Genomic DNA, 20,858 nt, shown 5'->3' with positions numbered 1-20,858 from the left:
GACTATAGCCAGCTGTTATAAAAATGAACGGTTCATTCCAAGTTTGTCTTTATTTTGCAGTCTCTTACTCCATGACTGTTTAATCTTCATAATAGCTCTTCTTTTTGAAGGACTTTGGAAAAGTTATTTATACCAATCGATGTGAACTGCATTACCCCATTGAGATTTTTCAAAAGTATGATGATTACTCTGAACCATTCTAGTAGCTGCTACGAACAAGAAGGGGAAAAGTTTTCATAAATTTAAGAGTGGATTTTCTTCTAGGAAGAGACAGATTCAGGTAATGTTAGTAGATTCTTACCTATCTGCCTGTGCAACAGTGCAACACTCCAAAATTAATCTGCTGCAATAGCCCTTGGGCTTTTCCTCTTTCTTGGGACTGAACAGAAGTTTATACCCTATGCACATCAGATGAAGTAATAGGTGGAGCCTAAGCCTCCATTTCTATTGATGTTAGGATAGACTGAGGTTTGCCATTTAAGTTTCTTTAAATTTTACACTGTATAACCTTCTGTTAACTATTTGGTTTTTGCCTTTTCATTTCCAGTGTCCCCTCTTTTTAAATTAGCGGTTTTATTTCACCTGTAAAGGTTAGATCTGGGAACATATTCTTCCATATCTATTGTGAATAATTAATGCAAATAAATCATTTAGCTGCTCTGCAGTATGTTTATCTTGTATAAGTGATCCTTTGACTGCTTAATCATCTAGCAAATCTGCTAATTTTCTTTCATTTCTGCTATTCCATGGAATTGTATTATTTGAAATTTTTGCTAATGATGTTTAAATTTCCTCACAGCTTTCTAGTTATTCATACACATCTTACCAGTTGTACTTGAAATGCCTCTTTAGCTGCTTTTGTTTGGAATCTCCATAGTCTGAAAAAGATCTTTGGTAAGGCAGAATAATTTGAGACTCTCTATTTAAATAAATTGTCCCATCCACCCCCGCCTTTCTTTATAAATAATGTGCATTCTTTTAAAGGACTTTATTGTGGTTTTTATTTCTATAGATCCCTTTGCATTTCTTACTCCTGATTTGGTCCTTTGTCGTGGTAATGGCTGTTGATGGTGATAAATCTTTCACTTTCTATGTTTAATCTACATGTTAGTTATTACTGCAGTTCTTACTTACAGTATGTTGAATTTCACAATGTAGCTGTTGTTATTTAATTCTCCAATTATAGTAACTTTTTGAGCAAAGTATCATATAATTATCATATAGTTAACAATAATCTCACTTTCTGCTCTAAAGGTAGTTGTACTATAAGTTAATTGTCCAAAGTGTGGAAGTTGCTTTCTCTAGACCTTGCCTTTTGTTCAGTTTTATACAGAGAAATGAAATCTTCTATAACTATTTTATTACTATTTATATTTTTCTTCTGTTGACCAATATTGAAAAAAGTGAATGTATCAAATTCAGGATTAAATAATGGTATTTGTATTTTAACTTTCCTGTTGTCTTTCAAACCTTGTTTCTCTTCAGTTTTACTGACGTTGTCTTTGAGATGATTGCATGTCAGCATTGTCCTCATTCTGCCATTTTTTCTAACATCATAATGTGATTGTCATAACCTTCATTTGAAAGAGCTTTGCTGGTATATTTTTGCACATAGCTTATTATAATTTGGAGATCTGCATAATTTAACCTCCCTTTTTATAATACAACATATTTACACATCTAAAGTGGTAGTCATATGAGCAAGTCTAAGTGCTTTACAAATCCTAATGAGTTCAATCTGTTACCCTGCTGTACAGAAACAGACTTCAGTTCCCCTGCCTCATTTTACAAAAAGGAAATTGAGGGACTAATACCGACTTGCCCAAAGTCAGATGCAAATACATATTTTAAAACTAAGAATTGGACCTTTTTTGCCTGTAGGTAATCTCAAATATTTTTTGTTACTTCTTCACATTGCTATTTAGTTCCTTTTTTTTGTGTGATTTTTTGCCATTTGTGGGATGGTCAATCTTGTGCTGGATTAGGTAAGGCCATACTAAAAGTCTGGAGGAGGGGAATGACTGTATGGGCTATATAATATAGATAGTTGCCATAGTGCCATAGTAAACAATCAGAAGACTACTACAGAAAATAAATAGAAATTGTTTTAGTTGGTAATGTGCGCACACCATTACTGTGAAATTAAACATTTTTTTGAATACCTTCTAACAGAATATTTAAGTCTAAAAAAATTCATTGTGTTCTGAGGCAACAAATCCATGAATTGCTAGAAAAATCGTTCTTGTCAGTGGTCTTATATTTGAATAAAAGTTGGAAATTGACATTATTTTTGGTCTTTGAAATGTTATTTTAAAAATGGTTAGATTTTGAAAACAATATGAGATTTTTTCCTAGGTTGTGGTAGGAAAGGTAGGCAATTTTCCTAGATTTTGCTCTTCCTTTCTTGGCACTTCGGTTTTGTTGGAAGACAGACATAATTGATTATTAGTGGGTTTATATTTTTTAGTGCTTGTGGGACCATACCTCAATCTATCAATAATAGGTAAGTGTGTGCAAAGTTCACTTTTGGTCACTTGGAAGAACAGCTCATCCTTCTTCGGGCAACTGATTTATTCTTTGATGTTTGCGTCCTTGTAATCAGGACTTGGCTTACCTTCAGTTTCTTTAAATTGATCTCCCAAGTCTTCAATAAATGGCTTCACAAACCATACAAAGTGCTTAACTTTTCCTTAGTAGCCTTGATGGTCCTATTGAAGAAGATGACAGTTTAATTTCATTTCATGTCACTTCTAAAGTGTCCAATCTGCCTATTTTGGCTGTTTTTTATAAATTTTCTGTTTTCTACCTTGAGAAGAAAGCAAGGTGTTCTAGAACATTGGAGCCATAGAATAGAAAATGTTGCTGGCAACAGGATCTTAAAGTTGCCCTTCCTGAAGTTGATAGGAAAACAGGGAGTCTGTGCATGATCGAGATTTTAAGTCTAATGCTTGTGTCACCTAAGCTACTGTATATATATCCTGTATATTTTTCTGCATGGGAGCAGTGTTCCTTCTGCCTCTTGAAGCTATGCTATGTTCCAAATAAAAAGTCAGGATTCACAGGGACCTGTATTTTACGTAAATTTGTTTTTTGGATTGCATGCTAGAACTCAGATTTGTCCTCTTCCCCCATCGACAGGCTTCCAGGTAATTGCCCCTAATCACCGTGTGACAGTTCCTACCTGCCCAATTACACATGTTGACAAGTCTGTGCAGGAATCGTGTGGTGCCCTGTGAACCGTCCTTCAGAAGAGAGGTTCACAGGCTTAACGACTACCATTTTGGATTTGGGTGCCTAAAATATTAATGAATCCTCTGTTGTTTTGTGCCTGTGCTTCAGTTCTCTGTGTCCCTTCCTCAGAGGGACATGCGCAGGACAAATTTTTGAAAGCTTCTGTTGTGGCGATTGAGAAAATAGTTGCTTTACAAAGAGCAGCTACGGTTTATTATTGTGCGCACCTTTTTTAATGACAGGTGTAGATTTCTGCAGACTGTGAGAATGCTTTTGGCCTGGAAATCTTCCCTTTGGAGGAAATATTGGAAGCTGGCCTTTCAACTGTAGACTGGGATATTTAAAGGGAAAGTCCTGCATTTGCATCTGATAATGAAGACAGTAAACTTTAATAACGTGCTTTTTTTTTTAACTAGTCATGAGTTAACCTGCCCTTAAATTTTTTTTTTACTGCAGAGTTTTTCTGATTCTCTCTAAAGCCAAGACAGACTATTGCTAGAAGTCATAAAATAGTTCAAAATGTTAGAAATTTCTAAGTGCTTCCATTGTAGTTCAAATACACTCCAAATTCCGCTACCCTCTGCCAATATCAATAAGCAAAGAACTTTGTCTAGCAGGGGACAAGATTGGAAGTTGGAGAACAAATGCTTCAGGCAAATAGCCTGTTAGTTAAAACTAAAGACAGAGGTTAGCGCAGTATCAGGCAGGATCTTAGGGGAAGTATGGCACCCTGGAGTGTAAGACTTTTTAAGACCTGGTTTTGCATGCAACAACTGTGCATTTAACATAAATGTGACTGAAATTGTAATGTAAGTACAAAATGTGTGATGTTTTATTCATGGGGCAAAAATAATTATAGAAATGATTAACTAAAGTTAGGTGCTTGTATCTTTATAAATAAAAGTGGCCTGTTTTTTTGGTGTGTGGGGGTTTTTTGTGTTTTTTTTTTGTTTTTTGTTTTTTGTTTTTTTTTTTAAAGGTGCTGACCATCCACTGTCATAATGGCTACACAGGAGCATTAAGAATTATGTAAATGTCAGGTCATTTCGATGTAGGCACCTAAATATGGACTTCGTGTGCTGAGTGGTTCTTTTTCTGTTGGATCTACCGGGCTTTTTTCACATGCCAGGACTTAGTTTGAAATTTGAAATTCCTCAATGCAGGGTATGGTTCTTTCCATATGTTTGTGCTGTTTCTGCAGATTGGAAGATCCAAAACAGATGGCTTGAAGATTCTGAAGAATCAGACTTGGACAACCTCTCTTAAAAGTCTATGAAACAAATTATGTAATTATTGTAGGGGAGACGATGGTTGAGTGTGGAAGAAGACTCGGGGGAGTAGAGTCCAGCCTTCTCTTGCTCCTCCCTCCTCCCACACTGATTACCTTATGTGCTCTTTTACTTATTTAAACAGTTTCTGATTTTTTTGCTCCTTCTGATTATTTTTTGGTATAAAAGCTAGGGTTCCTTTTTCCTTTTCTCTGTAAATACTAGGTTATATTTGTCAACATTGATTTTACATCCTGAGTTCAGATGATTAGTGAAATACAAACAATAATATATTTTATTTTGAAGCAACATTTCTTATTAAAATAATTTTTTGGAGGGATAAAGATGCATTGCACATACTTCTGGGATCTTGGCTGATTTTTAATATATTGAAAAATGGAAAGAGACACATAGGAAAGCTGTGCCTCCTTGCCTGCTTCCATAGGCAATGAAAATGATTAATGCTTGTCATGCTCAGCTTGGTGCTTTCCTCTTATAAGAAGATCTTGGAGTTGCTAATTTCTTACTACCAGTAGCTTAAATGGAAGCTATTGAGAAGTTTCTTTCTCTGACCTTGGGAAGAACTAAAATGTCCTTGTATTTATAAACTAGACAGGAAAGAAGATTTGAGCACTACTGAGGCAACTTTTTCTTTTAACTGTCTGCTAATAGGTATAGTCAAGTGAAGTTAAATAGCTTGCTTTAGAACAAAGCTTGAGAGTGTATGGTAATGAAAACTGTAATGACAGCTTGTTCTCAATTAGCAGCTCTTTTCTTGTGTGCTACTTCTCAGACAAATTTTCAGGGGAAAAAATGGAAGAGAGTGGGGGATGATTGGCCAGCCTAATGTGTGATGATAGCTGCTAATAAAAATAAAGAAGTGGTCACTCAAGCTTCCTCATCTCTATAGGAGGTCAGCATAACTGCATTTTTAGGATAATCCTGCCACCCTTTAATTCTTGGAGCATCCTCTACTTCTGGGAAGATAAATATTTATTGCAACATATTTCCAAGGAAAAATGGGATTTTGAATTTATCTTTTTTCATGTGATCCACTCCCCTTGGAACAAATGCATTCCCAGCAAATCCTACAAGAGACTTTGCTTCAAACACAGCAGAAAGCGCAGACTGAGCAACTTTTTCTAATTAAAAAACCCCTCAAAGGTCACTCTAACTTAACAGCTTTACACCATCACATTCAATTCATTAAACTAAAACTGTAACAGAGGTTCAGAAGGGTCTATTAGGTGACTGCCTGTCTGTTGTCCCCTGCTGTATGTGAATCCCTTGCAAGGAGGAGAAAAAGGGCACAGCATTTGTGTTTTATAAGGTAGCACGTCATAGCTGTGAGTTGGGGTGATCCATTATCCTAGACTTGCGCAGGATTTATTTCCCTATACTGAGAAGGCTGAGTGAGAATACTCACAGAGAATATAAAGGCTGGATTTTTTTCTGTTGTTTTTTTTGTTGGGTTGTTTTGTTTTGTTTTAGCTGTGCTCCTGTAGTCCAAGGCCACCTCCAAGGCTTCCCAGTCCCCGAGTTGAATGGCCGCAGGCAGCTCATTATCATGACTTGTGTTGCTTTCTTCAGCGTTTTAAAAAGTCTTTTTCTATTTCTTCAGCAATAAGAGTGTAGTCATCTGCACTGCGACTCTTAACCCTTTTAAAGAGAATTTCTGTAAAAACCGTCTGTTGAGGGCCTCAGCATGGGCTGTACGTGCTCTTGCTGTAAAACAGGCAGACCACCTAACTTGATGAGTACCTGGAGAAAACTGTGGTTGCTAGTATGTGCTGGCAGGGTCCGTAGCCAGGGTGCTGGCATGGATTCTCACCCTGGCTTTATTGCGAGAATATTGAGAAATAGAATAGAATATTTCAGTTGGAAGGGACCTACAATGATCATCTAGTCCAATACTAGGAAAGTCACTTTAATTTTCTCCCTTCCTTTCACCATCTATACTGTCTCCTTTCTGGCACTTAGCCTGTAAAATCTTTCCGATTTGGCCTGACACAGACTTACTGGAGAGGCTAATGAAGCTGTCCCTGACCTTCAGTGCTGCCCAGAGTAGGACATGTTTTAAAGGTGATGGGATGCTGTTTTGTCTACTCACGTACAGCCCTCCATCCCATTCACAGTGCACCCTGCCAGACACCTCTTTTAATTTCATCTTTGAATCCTTGTAAATACTGCAAGAATTTAAATAATTCATGTCGGTTTATCCTGAACTGCAGAACGTGATTTCTGTGACTGGAGTAGGAGTTTTAGTAAGTTGTGTGTGTGGAACAAGACCCTACTGCAAGCAGGCTGCATTGCTACTGGTCTCACTTGCTTAGCTGTGGGATCGCTGCCGAAGAATAGGCATCTTATAAAACCAACCATAGCCATCAACCACAGCTGCTTTGGCAGCGTCGATCATGGAATTCAGTATCATTGTGGTCCTTCTGCCTTTTGTATTAAATGTAAGTACTGGGCTGTAGCTTAGGCCTGTGGAAACTTTGGATCGACTTTCTCCAGGGTCTGCCTGTTCTGCCTGGAAGACTCTGCTTTGTGGTGGTTGATTCATGAATAGAGAGAGATTTTCACCACTTTAGAAGCGTGATTTTAATGTTTGCCGTATCCTGGAGATCAGTGTCGTGGCAAGGGTGGCTGAACCTCATGTGGAACTCTTGAGCTGTCATCATTTATTAGCTGAAATATTCAAGCAAATCATCGTGGACTTCATACTGATTTAATATGCTGGGCCAAAGTTTGTAACAGAACTGCTGTATATGTAGTTCCATAGAGAAAAGCAGTTTTTTGGAGAGGAGTGAGGCCATCAGTGTGCTTTGATCTCTGTGGTTTTCAAACGGAGTCCTTTTTCCTTGTTCTGATGTTTGGAAAGCATGGGCGAGCTGACCTGATTTTTTTTGCCGTTAGTGGGCGAGAAGCAGGTGGCAGGAGATATAGAGTTGCAGCTCCTTGCTCGCTTTCCTACCAACTTCGGCACAAACCAGAGAAGGAGCTGCTGTAACAAGTTAGGGCAACAGTACATTGCTGATTGTTCATTAGATGCTTGAAATGAGCATGTGTTTAGTAAGGTGGCAATTAAGGACTGACTGACAATAACATGCTTGTTTGTCTTTAAAGTAAGAACTTGCGTCTAGGTGTTTAATGAAGGGTTTGCAATAGTATTTAGGTTTTGTACATAAAGTTCAGGTGAGGTGTGTTGTGGATTCTGATGAATATGGATAAATTGAATAAACTGAGAGGAGGATGTTTGAGATAAATTAAGAACATTTTGGACGCCCTTTGTCTTGAGGATGTCTGTGCTTTGGCACAGACGGGGTAGGCCCTGTTCTTTGCGATTGTGGCCAGACTGTCACTGGCAAGTGAGCTGCTTGGTGTTCCATTGGCACAGTACACGGCAGGCACTGCGCTGGGGATGGACATTCAGACTCTTGCTGTTTTGGTAGAGAGGGAATAGTGTTGCTCTGCGTTACTTCACACTACTGGAAAACGTAAATATTGGGGAATAAATCCCACTCTTAAAGATGAATTAATGTATTCACTTCCCAGTCTCATGACATTGGGTAGCTTTTGGGTCAAAATGTTTGTTTGAAAATACAAAGAGTAAAAAAGATGCATTCCAGACTTGATCCCTTAGTGTGTTTCTGAGTACCTGGAAGACTTTTATGGCATGTTTAATGTTGCATCAAGTCTTCTATACCTACTGCTCATGTTTACCTGCCTGTTTGTGTTTATAATAAAATCTCCAGCATCTGTTTTATTTTGGAAACTATGTTACAATTCCAACATACAGTACCACAGATAAAAGTTGACCCTTGTCTCAGGAGCCTCAATGTTTTTCACTTTTTGTGTTTTGTCTACTTTTAGAAAATGAGAAATAGAAGAAATCTTAACAGAGCATTGAACTTCTTGACTGCTGTAAGGAATATGAAATTATTTTCTACTCTTATACAAAAAAACCTTCTGTGTTGATTTTAGTGGGATTAGTCACTGTGCAGAGCTTACGAAGACAAGGCACTAGCGATTTGCATCAGTTCCATCCAATTCACTGATTCATCTGATTCGTTTCATTCTCCTTCAGAGAAAGAAAATACAGAAAAAAATACCTAAATGGTCATGCCTTCTTTCAAACAGTCAGTATGCAATAAGACTTCCTCAGCCTCTTCATTTGAAACTAGGTGTAAGCAGGTTTAGCTTCACCTCTTCAAGAACTTAATGGACACCCATTCTTCTGGACTCTAAAATGTGTATCGATGTTGAAAAATAAAATCTTTAACTGAAATTTAAAATTTCATGAAAATGACAAGGATAAGTCATGAGAATTTATATTGCCCCCCACCCCCTGCCCCAAATGTACATCTTCTAGAACGTTTTATTTACTTTCCTGATCCTCATATGGTGGTAATTCTTTTCCATGTGTGACTGTTTTGATTCTGTATGTATGTATATATGCCTTTTTTACTCATAGTTCCAGTTCTTGCTTGTCAAAATTTGAAGCAGCTCTGTAGCATCTCCTGGTTTTATTGTCTATAGAATTGTGAGCATCTCAAATCTGATTGCTGTTCTCTGAACTAACTCTAACTTTATCAAATCTTTCTACAGTTCTGCAGTCATAGAGTTCTTTAGTTTCACTGTTTATCCTCTGTGATTTCTTCTTTAGCTTATATAAGAATGTACAATTTCACCAGGTTTATTTACCTCTCCATTACCATTTTTTTTAAAGTGAATGCACCAATCTGTCCAGCGTCCTGTGGCAAGGGACGTCCAGTAGCCAAATTTAGAAGTGGGATATGCTTTGCTCAGCTGTTTTGTTCTCAAGTATGCCATTGCACTACAGAGAAATGGCTGTCTTTAGTATTGCATCCTATGTGTATAGGTTCTCGTCTCCGTCATGAAGCTGAGAGAGGAACATATTTGGACCAACTGAATCAGAGATTAAACTTATGGATATTTTAGCTTTTTTATTTATTGCAGGTAATTAAAGTGTATAGTGAAGATGATACTAGCAGAGCTTTGGAAGTACCAAGTGATATAACAGCCAGGGATGTATGTCAGCTGTTGATATTGAAGAATCACTATATTGATGACCACAGCTGGACTCTGTTTGAACAACTTACCCACACAGGTTTAGGTAAGACTGATACTATACAATGGTATGGCAGTAATAAGGTGTTTGGTTTTCATTTTCACATAGAAGTACAATTGTAATAGAAAGGCTTGGAAGCAAAATGATGGGAGGGCTTGTGTGAATTTGTTCTTTTGGGGGTTTGCTGCTTCTGTTTCTCTTTTTTTGAAAGCATAGCTATAAAGTACATTTTGTCATAGTACATTTGCCTCACACTGCTTGATCCGCATCTGTAAGAGCGATTTGGAAGACACTGACCATTAAGGTTCTCACTGCAAATTCTTCCTTGCTCTTTCTTGCTTTTCTTTGGCAGTTCTTCCCCTTTTACCAATATTTCCTGCTTATCTCTAGCAAGACACGGGTTATTTTCATTGCAGATAAAATCTTTGTTGTTCCCAACACACCTGAGTGAAATCTCTGAGATCAAGGACAGAAAGCAGTTACACAGTGCTGTTCTATCTGGACAATAGGACTCAGTCTTCAGAAACAACATCAAAGTAGGCTGTCAGTATTTTCCTTCAGTACAATCAGATTGGCTAGATTTATTGTGAACTCTGGGACAGGACTACTTAAAAGGCAAAACAAAGCCATTCTTCTAAACTTCCAGTTACGGACCAATGATGAACTGTGTTGAAGTGATTTTATGCTTAGTATTTTAAATTGCTGGAAACTAAATGCTCTGAACTCCTTCCTCATCATCAGTGTTCCTCTAGTGTAGTAAAAAAACTCTTTTTCTATTATACAGTTTAAAAGGTGTAATCTGTGGTTTAAGATTATAACTATAGTTTTAACTTCTGGTCTCTGTTCCTTTTTGTAGTATATAGAGGTTATTTTGCAGTATAAAAACACATTGAGACAAATTAAATATAGGGAGAAAGGGGATGCTTGCAGAGATGTAAAAAATGCAGAACACAGGAAAGACTTCACTCGGCAAAAGATGAGTTTAGAAGCCCACTGTTAGGATGTAGTGTTGAACTGATACTCTAGTCAGATAATCTTACCTCCTTTTACAGCACTACCTTTCAGTACTGTATTGTGTTTGGTTTTGATAGGGAATTATATCAGAAAAAATTACTAGAAGACAAATGCCATAAAAAATCTGGTTTTAATTTCATGTCATTTCAAAGTTTCCATGTTATTCTTGAACTTTGGCACTGTACTAGAGTTACCAAAGGTAGTACTTCTTCTGCAACTTCAAGGGTAGTTCCAGCTGCTGGTATGAAGTGTGACTTGAGAAAAAGGATGTTTTAGGGGCCTTCCTGCATTCTGAAATACATAGGAAACTCCTTGGAGTCTTTAATTCTCAGGACTGCACTGGTACCTGGTAACTCCAGTACTGTCGATTTAAAAACAAACAAACAATCAAACAAACAAAAAAACCCCAAAACCAAAACACACACCCCCAACAAAAAACCAAACACCCCCCCCACACACACCCCAAGGATATTTATATATGGCTAAAAGCTATTGTTAAACTCCCTTTCTGTGTATGTATCTAGGGAATCTGGACTCATGCATTTGTGTAAAATAAACTTGACTGTGCATCTCTGACTGTATTATGTTTAACAGCTGTATTTTAAAGATGAACTACAAAAGCTAAAATTGTTTCCTGCCCTTTTCTGCTCCTTTATCCTATGAAGGCAGCCACAAATGTTTTTGAAATTTTTTTTCTTGCTTTGTAACATTTCAAAGATATTTATAACCTTTTGCACTGAATGTATCAGTTGTAAGATGCTTCCAGCTCAGAGTAAGGTCAGAGTTAAATCTGGGTCGAGGCTGTAAATGACTGACTGCTACAGAAGAGGAAGTATAAAAATGGCTTTAGACAACACTACTATATAAATAGTAGAAGTGTTTTCTGTATTTTGTAGTGTGGCTGGTGTTTAAGTAGTGTAGTAACTATTGAAGAAGACACTTTTGACAAACCATGCCAGAACAATATTGGCATTGTTTCTTCAGGTTTATTTATTTGCATGATACACTTTTTGTCAAATAGTGTGTTTGCTTCAGTCTGAAGGATTTCTTGGAAGATTTCAATATCAAATAATTAGTAAAGTTGCTTTTCCTAAGATTCTGAAATTCTCAAAATTGCTGGCGTGCAGGTCTGAAGACGCATTCACCATACAGTCTTCTGATTGCTCCAGCTGCTTGGGGCATAATTTTATAAAAAGGTGAATTGTTCATTTTTAAAATAAAATGATTTCCTAGATAATAAGGATGGCGATTCAACATTACTATCCAAGGAAAGGAACAACTTGAGATATCTTCCTCTTTTTTTTTTAATAATACTGAATAATATCGGATTCATTTTTATGATACTGTTAGATCTGGTTTTGTTTGAAAGGTTTAACATACTGATCTTGACTTGTATTAAGTATTTTCTTAAGCACTGGATAAGTAGCATGAACAAATATTTTTCAAATGATGATTTAGTTTTAGACTGTTTGCTATTTATTATTCTGTTCTATGTTTTACCCGTGGAAATTTGGACAGTCTTTTTCTGCTCCCAGGTTAAATGAATGGATATAGAAAGAAGTACTGTGAGTGTGTGTGCCTGTGTAAATTCCAGTATGATGGGGATTAATAATTCATTCGTCAATTAGAGAACATTTTCTTTAATATCTAACAGCTGTCTGAATTCTCCTGAATTAGATATGATTGCATGAATCTTAGTGAGCTGAGCACAGCATTCTGCTTTTAATCAAGACAGACATTAATTACATCACCGGAGTATGCCTTCATTGCTGTGTGGAGGTATCTGCATGTGAAGGTTAAAAAAGGAAAAAAAAAGAAAAAAATCCCACCCAAAAGAGAACATAAAACCACGGTCTCTATATTCCTGTTTTCACAAACCTATATGCCCTTTAGTGTGGAACTATATTATTGAACATGGTTGTGTCCTCACTGCATTGCATGGCAAGTGCTGACCAGGTGGTGTTGACTCGGGGTGAGTGGGCAGGTGAGGTGGTTCCTCCACCTGCGCTGCTTCCCCGGGGCGCCGGCCGGTGCACCCCATCTGCCTGCCGTGGGGCACCCACAGCGCGCACAGCCCGCTGCCACTGCCTCACCACCTGGGGTGCTCAGCCTTCCTACCCACCTCCACAGTTTTGTAGTAGCCTGGGCTCTATGTCAAATCTCTGAAGTACAATGATTGTTACAGCACTATAAATTGCAATATATTTCAGAACTGTGTTCTTCTGGTATGTGTCCTTTTTGTCCCAAGTTATTGAATTCAAAGAAATTCTTGGATGTTTTTCACCTTGTCTAAGATTATTGAAGGCAGCTGAGGTATGCCTAGATTTGGATGATGCCATGTCATCCCTACCACCAGGCACCTTGGTGTTGGAGTCCCATACTTCCACTGCAATTCCCCTGTACAGGGCAGGCTGTGAAAGCAGAGCAGTTTTCCATAGCTGTTCTCCTTTTCAAGGAAAATACTGTCTTCATCCTGAAATTTTTCCTTTTCTAGTGAGAAATCTTTGTCTTGACTGTAAACAATTTTCCATTTGCTTCTGCAGCTCAATAGACATGTGTTCTAGGGTTCCTCTTTGAGTAGGCGATAGTGCCTTGGCCAGGCACATCATCGTCATATTTCAGTCTCTCATTCTGATTTCACTATCTGCATTCTTTTAGGTAGCCTGTGGGGAGGCTCATAAAGCACTATCTGTGCAATAGTACTGGGCAATGGCTTTTCTTGTTTTTATTTAGTTTAATTTTTTTTCCCCTGCAGGGTGCTAGAGAGGAGGCTATTTGAAATGTGTTCTGTCATGCACTTCAATATTAAATCTTCTTTCATGTGCTGTAGTTACTTTCCATAGTTAAGGAGACTTTGTTTTGGACTGTAGCAGGTGCTCCTCATGTTAGAGATAGTAGTAATAAAGAGACAGTAGAGAGGAAGGTAGAAAATCTCCAGTCTAGCTGGAGCAAAAATGATCTAACAAAACCAAAGGGCAGGTTTTTCATGGCAACATTTAGGGATTTGATTACAGGGCTGTGTTTTGGAGGGCACTAACTCAGTGTTTCAGTTCCTTCAAGAAAGTAAGTTGAATCAATTGTAAAATATTCTGTGATGTGACACCTTAAAAATAAATACCAGCATCCTTACCCATCCATTGGGGTGATGCAGAATGTCTTATTTTTGTACCATGAAGTAAGTCTTGAGGAAATGGTATTTTCTTAAATGTCACAATCCAAGCATTTAAGAGTTTTAAATGTCATCCCAGAGGAGCACTTTCTCTCTATAAAACTAAAAGGAAAAAAAAAGCTAGTTTTGAGTAGGAGCTTCAGTTCTGTAGTGTCTCTTAACTTGTGCATCTGAAGAATGTGTTTTGGAGTACAAGATTTTAAAATGCTCACTTTTCTTTCAGTATTTTTGGGGTATTTTTTTGTTTTGTGAATTGCTTTATGTTTTTATTTTATTCATTTGATCTGGTTAGAAAATGTGAGTTTCACGTAGCGTCCTTTATCTCTGTCTTTATGGGCTCAAGAATGAGTTAAATTCAGTGAAGAATGAGTTAAATTCAATGGAAGTTTAACTTTTCCCTACTTGATCTGTAGGTCATGAGAGTGCTTTGTCTTCTGCTAGTCGCAAGCTTGATATTTTCCTACTGAGGTGAAATTTAGCTGTATGAGTGTATTGTCTCTAATTTGCTAGCTGGAAACTTCCTGAAGAAGCTTATAGATTTGCAGGCTACAATAAAGCTGTTACCCACCAGATTGGACAGTGTGGAAGCACAAAGCAGTGACTGGCGAAAGAGGTGGCAAGAGAATATCAATAAAAAGATGCTGAAGTTCTAAAGAGGCTTTAATGATTTCAGATTTGAGGTTTGATTTTTATCTCTTAGAAGGTTGTGCATGCTACACTTTATGACAGTTAGGCTGTTTAGCCAGGACCACTTGCAAAAATTTACCATTTATATTAATTTAATATTATGCCTAATTAATTTTTTAAAAAAATCTATACTATTCTTTTATCTGTTATGATTTTTTAAAAAAGTTTCTAACAACAGGCATTATATGAGAGCATCAACATTCATTTAAAGTATATATAAGATCCCTTGTGATAATGCAATGAAGTGTAGAAAATGTGATCAGAAAATGGTGGGTTACATGATTTTTATAATATATTTTTAATGCCTTTTCCCTTTGAAACCATGATCAGCATTGTATGTTAAAACCTCGTAATTGGCAGGGAGACATACATTTAGATCTCAAACCTATTCTTAACCTGTAGCTCATTGTTGGAGTGTAATTTAAATTTGGAGGTGCCAATGATCATTTGAATGAAATCTACAACTTTGTTCAACTCCGTCTTGTTCTCATTAGTTTGAGTCCACAACAAAGTACAAGTGGCCACAAAAACTGTATACTCATTTGGAAGCATGTTCATCCTTTTTTTGTAACATATCATAAGCTTCTGAAATTTATTAAAAAAAAAAAGGCAATATAAATAATATTGTACAGAAATTATCCATAGCCTTTCAGGATTTATGCTTAACTTCCTGCACTATGAGTAGTCCCATTGCATTACTGAGAGTATGCAACACGTAAATATGCACTGCAAAAGCCAAACTACACATTAGGATTCACTGTGTATGTTATTTTTTTGTTTTGTTTTCTTTTTTAGTTTTTTTCATGGCTTACTTTTACCATTCCTTTTGCATATGCTAGTTCTACGGCTGCTAAAATTCTCAGTATCCCTGGTTTGTGCTTAAAAACATTAAACACTGAAATGGCCTAATTTCATTTGCAGTTTTAGAAATGCTTCAGGACGTAATAGGGACCTGCGGAGAAGACGACAAATTAATGCTTTTCTGTACTGCAGATAACTTTCACTTTACGAATGATGCATTAGAGAAAGGAGCGTTAGAATGACATTCCTGACAGCCCAGACAGGCTGAGTGAATGGTTGAAGTGGCCTGCTGCCTGCTGCCCCGTGGCGTCACACAGCAGGAACTGCCTGGCTTCTGCAGGGAGAACATGGATTTGGCCATGAAATGGAATAAAGCCCTCAGCTGCCCCTGTAAAAGAAAACAACAATAACAAATCGTGAACAAAAAACCCCACGTGTGACCTACCTCAGAAGTTGGGCCCTACTGAGGTGGAACAGTAACTTGGTGTAACATGGACCTGATTAATGGACTGTGTTCAGGTTGCTTGTTTGTGTTGTATTCATTTAAATTCACTGGATAATATTTTTATTATCTGACCTTTGTGTTTTCATGTTCTATTCCTAGGCTCTCAGGTGCAGGTTATGCGTTGGTGTTTTTAATTTGTTTGGGTTTTTTTACAGGAAGAGCTATAGAGGACCATGAATTAGTGATGGAAGTCCAGTCCAATTGGGTAATGGAAGAGGAAAACAAACTGTATTTTAGAAAAAATTATGCCAAGTATGAGTTTTTTAAAAATCCACTGGTAAGTCCTAACATTGTATATCTGTGAAGTGGTGCAATCGCTGCTGCTGCAAAATAGTCTTTTCTGTTACACCCAGAGAGGCAGAGTGTAAAGCTGTTAGTGTAACATGAGTCAAAAGGAATAATTGGGAGGGAATATATGAGACATAGGAATATGTTGTAGTGCGTGTAACTGTTGGCTGGTCCCTTTGTTGCAACTGTAAAACACCCATGTTCATACTTCTTTTTTTGGGGGGGTGAGAGAGGCAGGCGTGGGTTTGACTTTACTGACGTTTTCACACGGACATACAACAAAATAAAATTGTTGAAATTGAGTGAAGTTTCCATCAAGTGACAACAAAATATGTAATGAAGTAGTGTGAGGAGGGACATCTGTAGCAAAGATGATTTTATTGCTAAAGTGAAAATCAAATGTTATGGCCCAGCGCTGCCCCATGGCAGCTTCTCACAGCTGCAGCTAAATGACAACGGACACAAAAGGCCATGAGCAGCCGTAACCTATTAGGAGTAAGTGAAAGTGAAGCCAAAGTTAGTGTATGTAAGGAATGGAAAGAGAGCAGAGACAACTCAAGGATGTTGCCAAAGGTTAATGCTGCTGATTCAGACCTTGGCTGATGGCAAAGGCCATGGAAGCAGTCCTGGCTCAGCAGGAGAAACTCACCGTCTGGTTGCTCAAATGCATGGTGTATTTGGATCACTCCTAATGCTCTTTTAAAGCCAGCTTGTTTCAGATGTCAAAAGGAGAAATAGCAGAAATGTATGAGGACTTGACAGGTTAAAAGTGGAAGGGAACTCAAATTATCTACCTGTGAAAAGGATGAAAAGGTAAATATTAAGATACCAAAAGATACAAGAGATCTGAGGCTTTTTTCCTTCCTTCACCTGTGTTTCTCTGGGCAAATCATGTACTCCCCTGACATGGAAATATCATGGCACTAGTGAAAAATTCTAAGCTTGAGATGGTCTATGGTTAGTAGAGAAGCTTTCAAAGAATAAGTATGTTTGTGTATTGGTAACCAGTGACTGGAACCAGCTGTGGAGTGTGGCAGACATGCGGCTATGACTAGCATCAGCAGCTGTGGCTAATCAGAGTCCTTACTGTTCCTGTTGAGTCATTCTTCTGGGTACTTGGGTCCCAGGTGTAGCAAGAATGCTTTATCAGAAATGAGTTGATGTGAATTAACCCATATCAACGATTACCATTGTAGTAGTTCAGTTTTACTAAAAATGAAAGTCAGTGGACATTGGATAGTCAAGGGAATATTAGCTTCAAACTTGTGCAAAGCCTTGAGAAAACTTTACTAGTAATGGTCAAACTCTTGGCTGGTTCATATCTGCATGACTATATTGAACTCCCCAGCTGCAGGTCTGTCCCATAAATTATGCCTTGAGCTTTCCTTGGTAATGAAATTGGCACTTTAAATGTGGACTTTTTAACCACACTGTATTGATGTAGTCAGATTTTGGTGTTAATTCATATTCATATCATACAAAAGGGACAATTAAAACCTGAGAGAACTTGTTCTCTATTAATGGAAGTTATTCCAAAACATTTTACCATGTTTCTAGTGTAACGAAAACAATAGAAAGCCATGTATTTTTCAGCATGTTGGTGTATATCCTCCCTACTTCATAGCATATTGAAGCCCCAGGCAAGTCTTATATGTCAACAGCGATAGAAATTACCGCTAGAAAAGCAAGACTAAGGGCCCAGTACCGCAATATGACTTGCACTGGTGTATGAAACCCTCTTGCTTCCAGAGACCATTGACGTTTTCTCAAAATTCTAAGTTTTTCCGCAAATAATATATAGGATGTCACAAATTTAGGAGTGATATTAAGGTAAGCTTAAATTACTGGAGAATCTGCAGTGTCTTGCACTGCATTGAGAACTTTAATTTTACGTCCAAAAGAGATAGAAAGTTTTATATTTATTTTTTCGGAACTTTGATACAAATTATTATTGTTACAGATATTTTTTCCAGATCATATGATATCTTTTCCAAGTGAGACCAGTGCAGCTGTAAGCCACTCTGGGATATTACAGGTATGTAATCTTCGAATGAAGACAAGCCAGCATAGCTCAGAATTTCCTGTTGTCTGTGTTGTGTGAGCATAGCTCCTTGTCACTGTTGAATCCGTTGCTAGGTTTTGAATAACTCAAAACATGGTTAATAACTTTTCTTCCTTATGAGATATGATGCGTGTCTTCCAGACAGTTATTACATGACCATACTTGGAAACTTGCATATTCTTTCAGAATCAAGGAGTGCCAAAACAGACAAAATGCAGTAAAATGGTTAATACCTTTACTGGGTATTTCAGGTGGAAGACCCTGTTTCCTTAAAAAGGTGGAGTCCCGCAGGACTCAGCACATACTTAACAGGAGGCCTTGGTAGAATACTGAGAAACTGGTAATGTGATACAAATGATATAAAAAAAAGAGTTAAATGGTTAAACTTAATGAGTAGAAAATTTAGACTGACTAGTATGATTTGTTAGCTTGAAGGCTACTGTAGCCTCGAAAAAAAATATGGTAGGTCACTCAGTGTTAGTCATCTTTTAAGCGGACACAAGATTTTAATTTACAGTGGGAATAATTTCACAGAATGACCATATCAGGGATCATCGTCTTACTTCTCAAAGAGGGGAAAAATGAGTAATAAAGGTGGAAACATACACATCACTCTTGTTTGCTTGTCACTAGAAAAATTAATTAATAGAAGAACTTTCACTGGTCTTAAGACAACAACCGTATGTGTAAGTTTTGGGGATAAAGAATGATCGGAAAGGCAACATAATAACACAAGATATTTAAGGTAGAACTAAAAGAAATACAGAAATTACAAAATTTTTTTTGCATCTATATAATAAATTCTGCCTTAGCATCCACCAGTAAATGAATAATATTAAAGAACTAATTCTCAAAGCATTCTTCTGTATTAAATAGTTATATCCTTATAGAAACGGATGTTAGTCAGGAGATTAAGATTATCCCAAATATAGTAAAAAATGTTTCAAATTAAATTTAATTGACACATGCTAGATTCTGTAAATAATTTTTACAAATCTAAATAAAAACTTTGTAATTTTAAAAAATGCTGCATATCTAATGAAAATTGGTTCACTTTTGCTACCTAAATAGCAAATAGATTTTGCAGTCTAACCTAAACATTTAATTTAGAAAGTCTTGTCCCCTGTGTTAATAGAACTTAATGTTTTTTGCTCGCAAATGTAATTTGGTAGTTTGGGGGGGGAAAAAAAAATTATAATGGAACTGTTTGCCGTGTACTCTTGCACAGAACTTCTTTAAGCCCATATTGTGATATGTAGAACATGTACAGAGCTTGTGGGTAAGATTAAGACTCATTCTAAATATATATAGTTACATCCCTTTTTGATAGCTTGAAAAATTTGTTACAAACTTTCCTCTGTTGCTATTTTATATTGTATTGTCTGTTTAATTGTATTTCGTCAAATAAAACTTACTAGGCACAAAGTAGAGAATACCTTTGTGGATTGCCCAGCTGTTACACTTCAGCAGAAGCTGTTGGGTAAATTGTTTACAGTGTGTCACTATTTCCTTGAAAACTTTCATTAAGACAAGTTAATGGGCTTGCGTTATTATTTGTGATGTGCTTGGTCAAGTATCAAGAGAGACATTAGTTTTAACAACGCAATGCTTACCAGTGATTAAAAAATCACTCTGATGCTTTTATAGCTTTTTGTGGATTGAGCTGTAAGCAAGTAAAATGTTTCTGAAGTATGTTTTTCTTGACTTCCACTGAAAGTGAAAGAGTGAGTATTTTGGCTGATGACTTTAAATCAGAGCATCGAAATAGCCTCAAAAACAAAAAAAGAAGTTTACCTGTCTCCTATCCATTTAGCACGTGCTAAGTAAAATTACTAGGTCTGACGTATACCAAATGTCTATGTATACCAAAGAGAGAGGTTTAATCGCTGCCATAGAGATCTTTAGCCTAAAAAAACAGAAGTAGTGTGTCACTGTATTGATTAGAGTGTGGCTGCTCTGAGACACAACACTGTATGTACATGTCTAGTGGTAGGCAGTATGGATCATTTGGTACTTGCTTTAGGTAATTTTTGCAAATTGGATGCTTTAAAACATGTCAAAAATGAACACAGTATGAAGATTTTAATCTGAGGCTTCTCCCCATAGTAAAAAAATAGTCTATTATTTTCAGATTTTGGGGTATGTTGCTTGTTTGGGTTTTTTTGAGAATTAGCAACTTGCATAGGTGGGCAACAAATTAATTCACTTGGTCTAATTAGATGTGAAACTGTTGTTGAATGTAATTTTAAATGGGGTTTGTGACTTGTTTAAAACATCGTCTGCTTATTGGAGCAACTCTTATTTTAGATGAGTTCATGTATGTACTAGATCCTTTTGTATTCTTACTCATGACAGCATTTCCAATGAATAAACTGCACAGCATAGATAGCATAGACAGAATTGAGTCCTTCTGAGTTAGTACGTGAAATCCTAGCCTCACTGAAGTCAATAGATTTTTTTTTTTTTAAAATTCATTTGAAAGGTCAAAATTTTATCCTAGGTTTCTTTCATTTTCTTTTTGTCTGTGAATAACATTTCTCCAATTTTGTAATTCTATTTATTTAATCTTTAATTGTATTTGTAGCAGAATTTTTTTCACTATGCAGTATGTCAATCAGTGTTTTAAATTTAACAGTGACATCTTCAAAATAGAAGGTTGAAATTACTTGGGTAATTACACTTTTTTCTGGTTTTGCTTTAAGAATAGATCTATTCCCCCGCTCTTCCTCATTGTTTAATAG

General features: G+C 36.9%; 1 protein-coding gene across 1 annotated transcript in view; it reads left to right on the top strand.

Annotated features, from left to right (window-relative positions):
• Window positions 1–20,858, top strand: part of GRB14 (growth factor receptor bound protein 14) — a 67,095-nt gene that overhangs the window by 28,835 nt on the left and 17,402 nt on the right. Inside the window, exons 3-5 of the mRNA XM_075153894.1 lie at window positions 9,480–9,636; window positions 15,923–16,044; window positions 18,016–18,090. Coding sequence (XP_075009995.1) covers window positions 9,480–9,636; window positions 15,923–16,044; window positions 18,016–18,090 — 354 coding nt within the window. The remainder of the gene's footprint in view (window positions 1–9,479; window positions 9,637–15,922; window positions 16,045–18,015; window positions 18,091–20,858) is intronic.

This window comes from Calonectris borealis, chromosome 6 (genome assembly GCF_964195595.1).
Source record: "Calonectris borealis chromosome 6, bCalBor7.hap1.2, whole genome shotgun sequence".
Taxonomy (NCBI): domain Eukaryota; kingdom Metazoa; phylum Chordata; class Aves; order Procellariiformes; family Procellariidae; genus Calonectris; species Calonectris borealis.
This window is presented reverse-complemented; position numbering and strand designations above follow the sequence as displayed.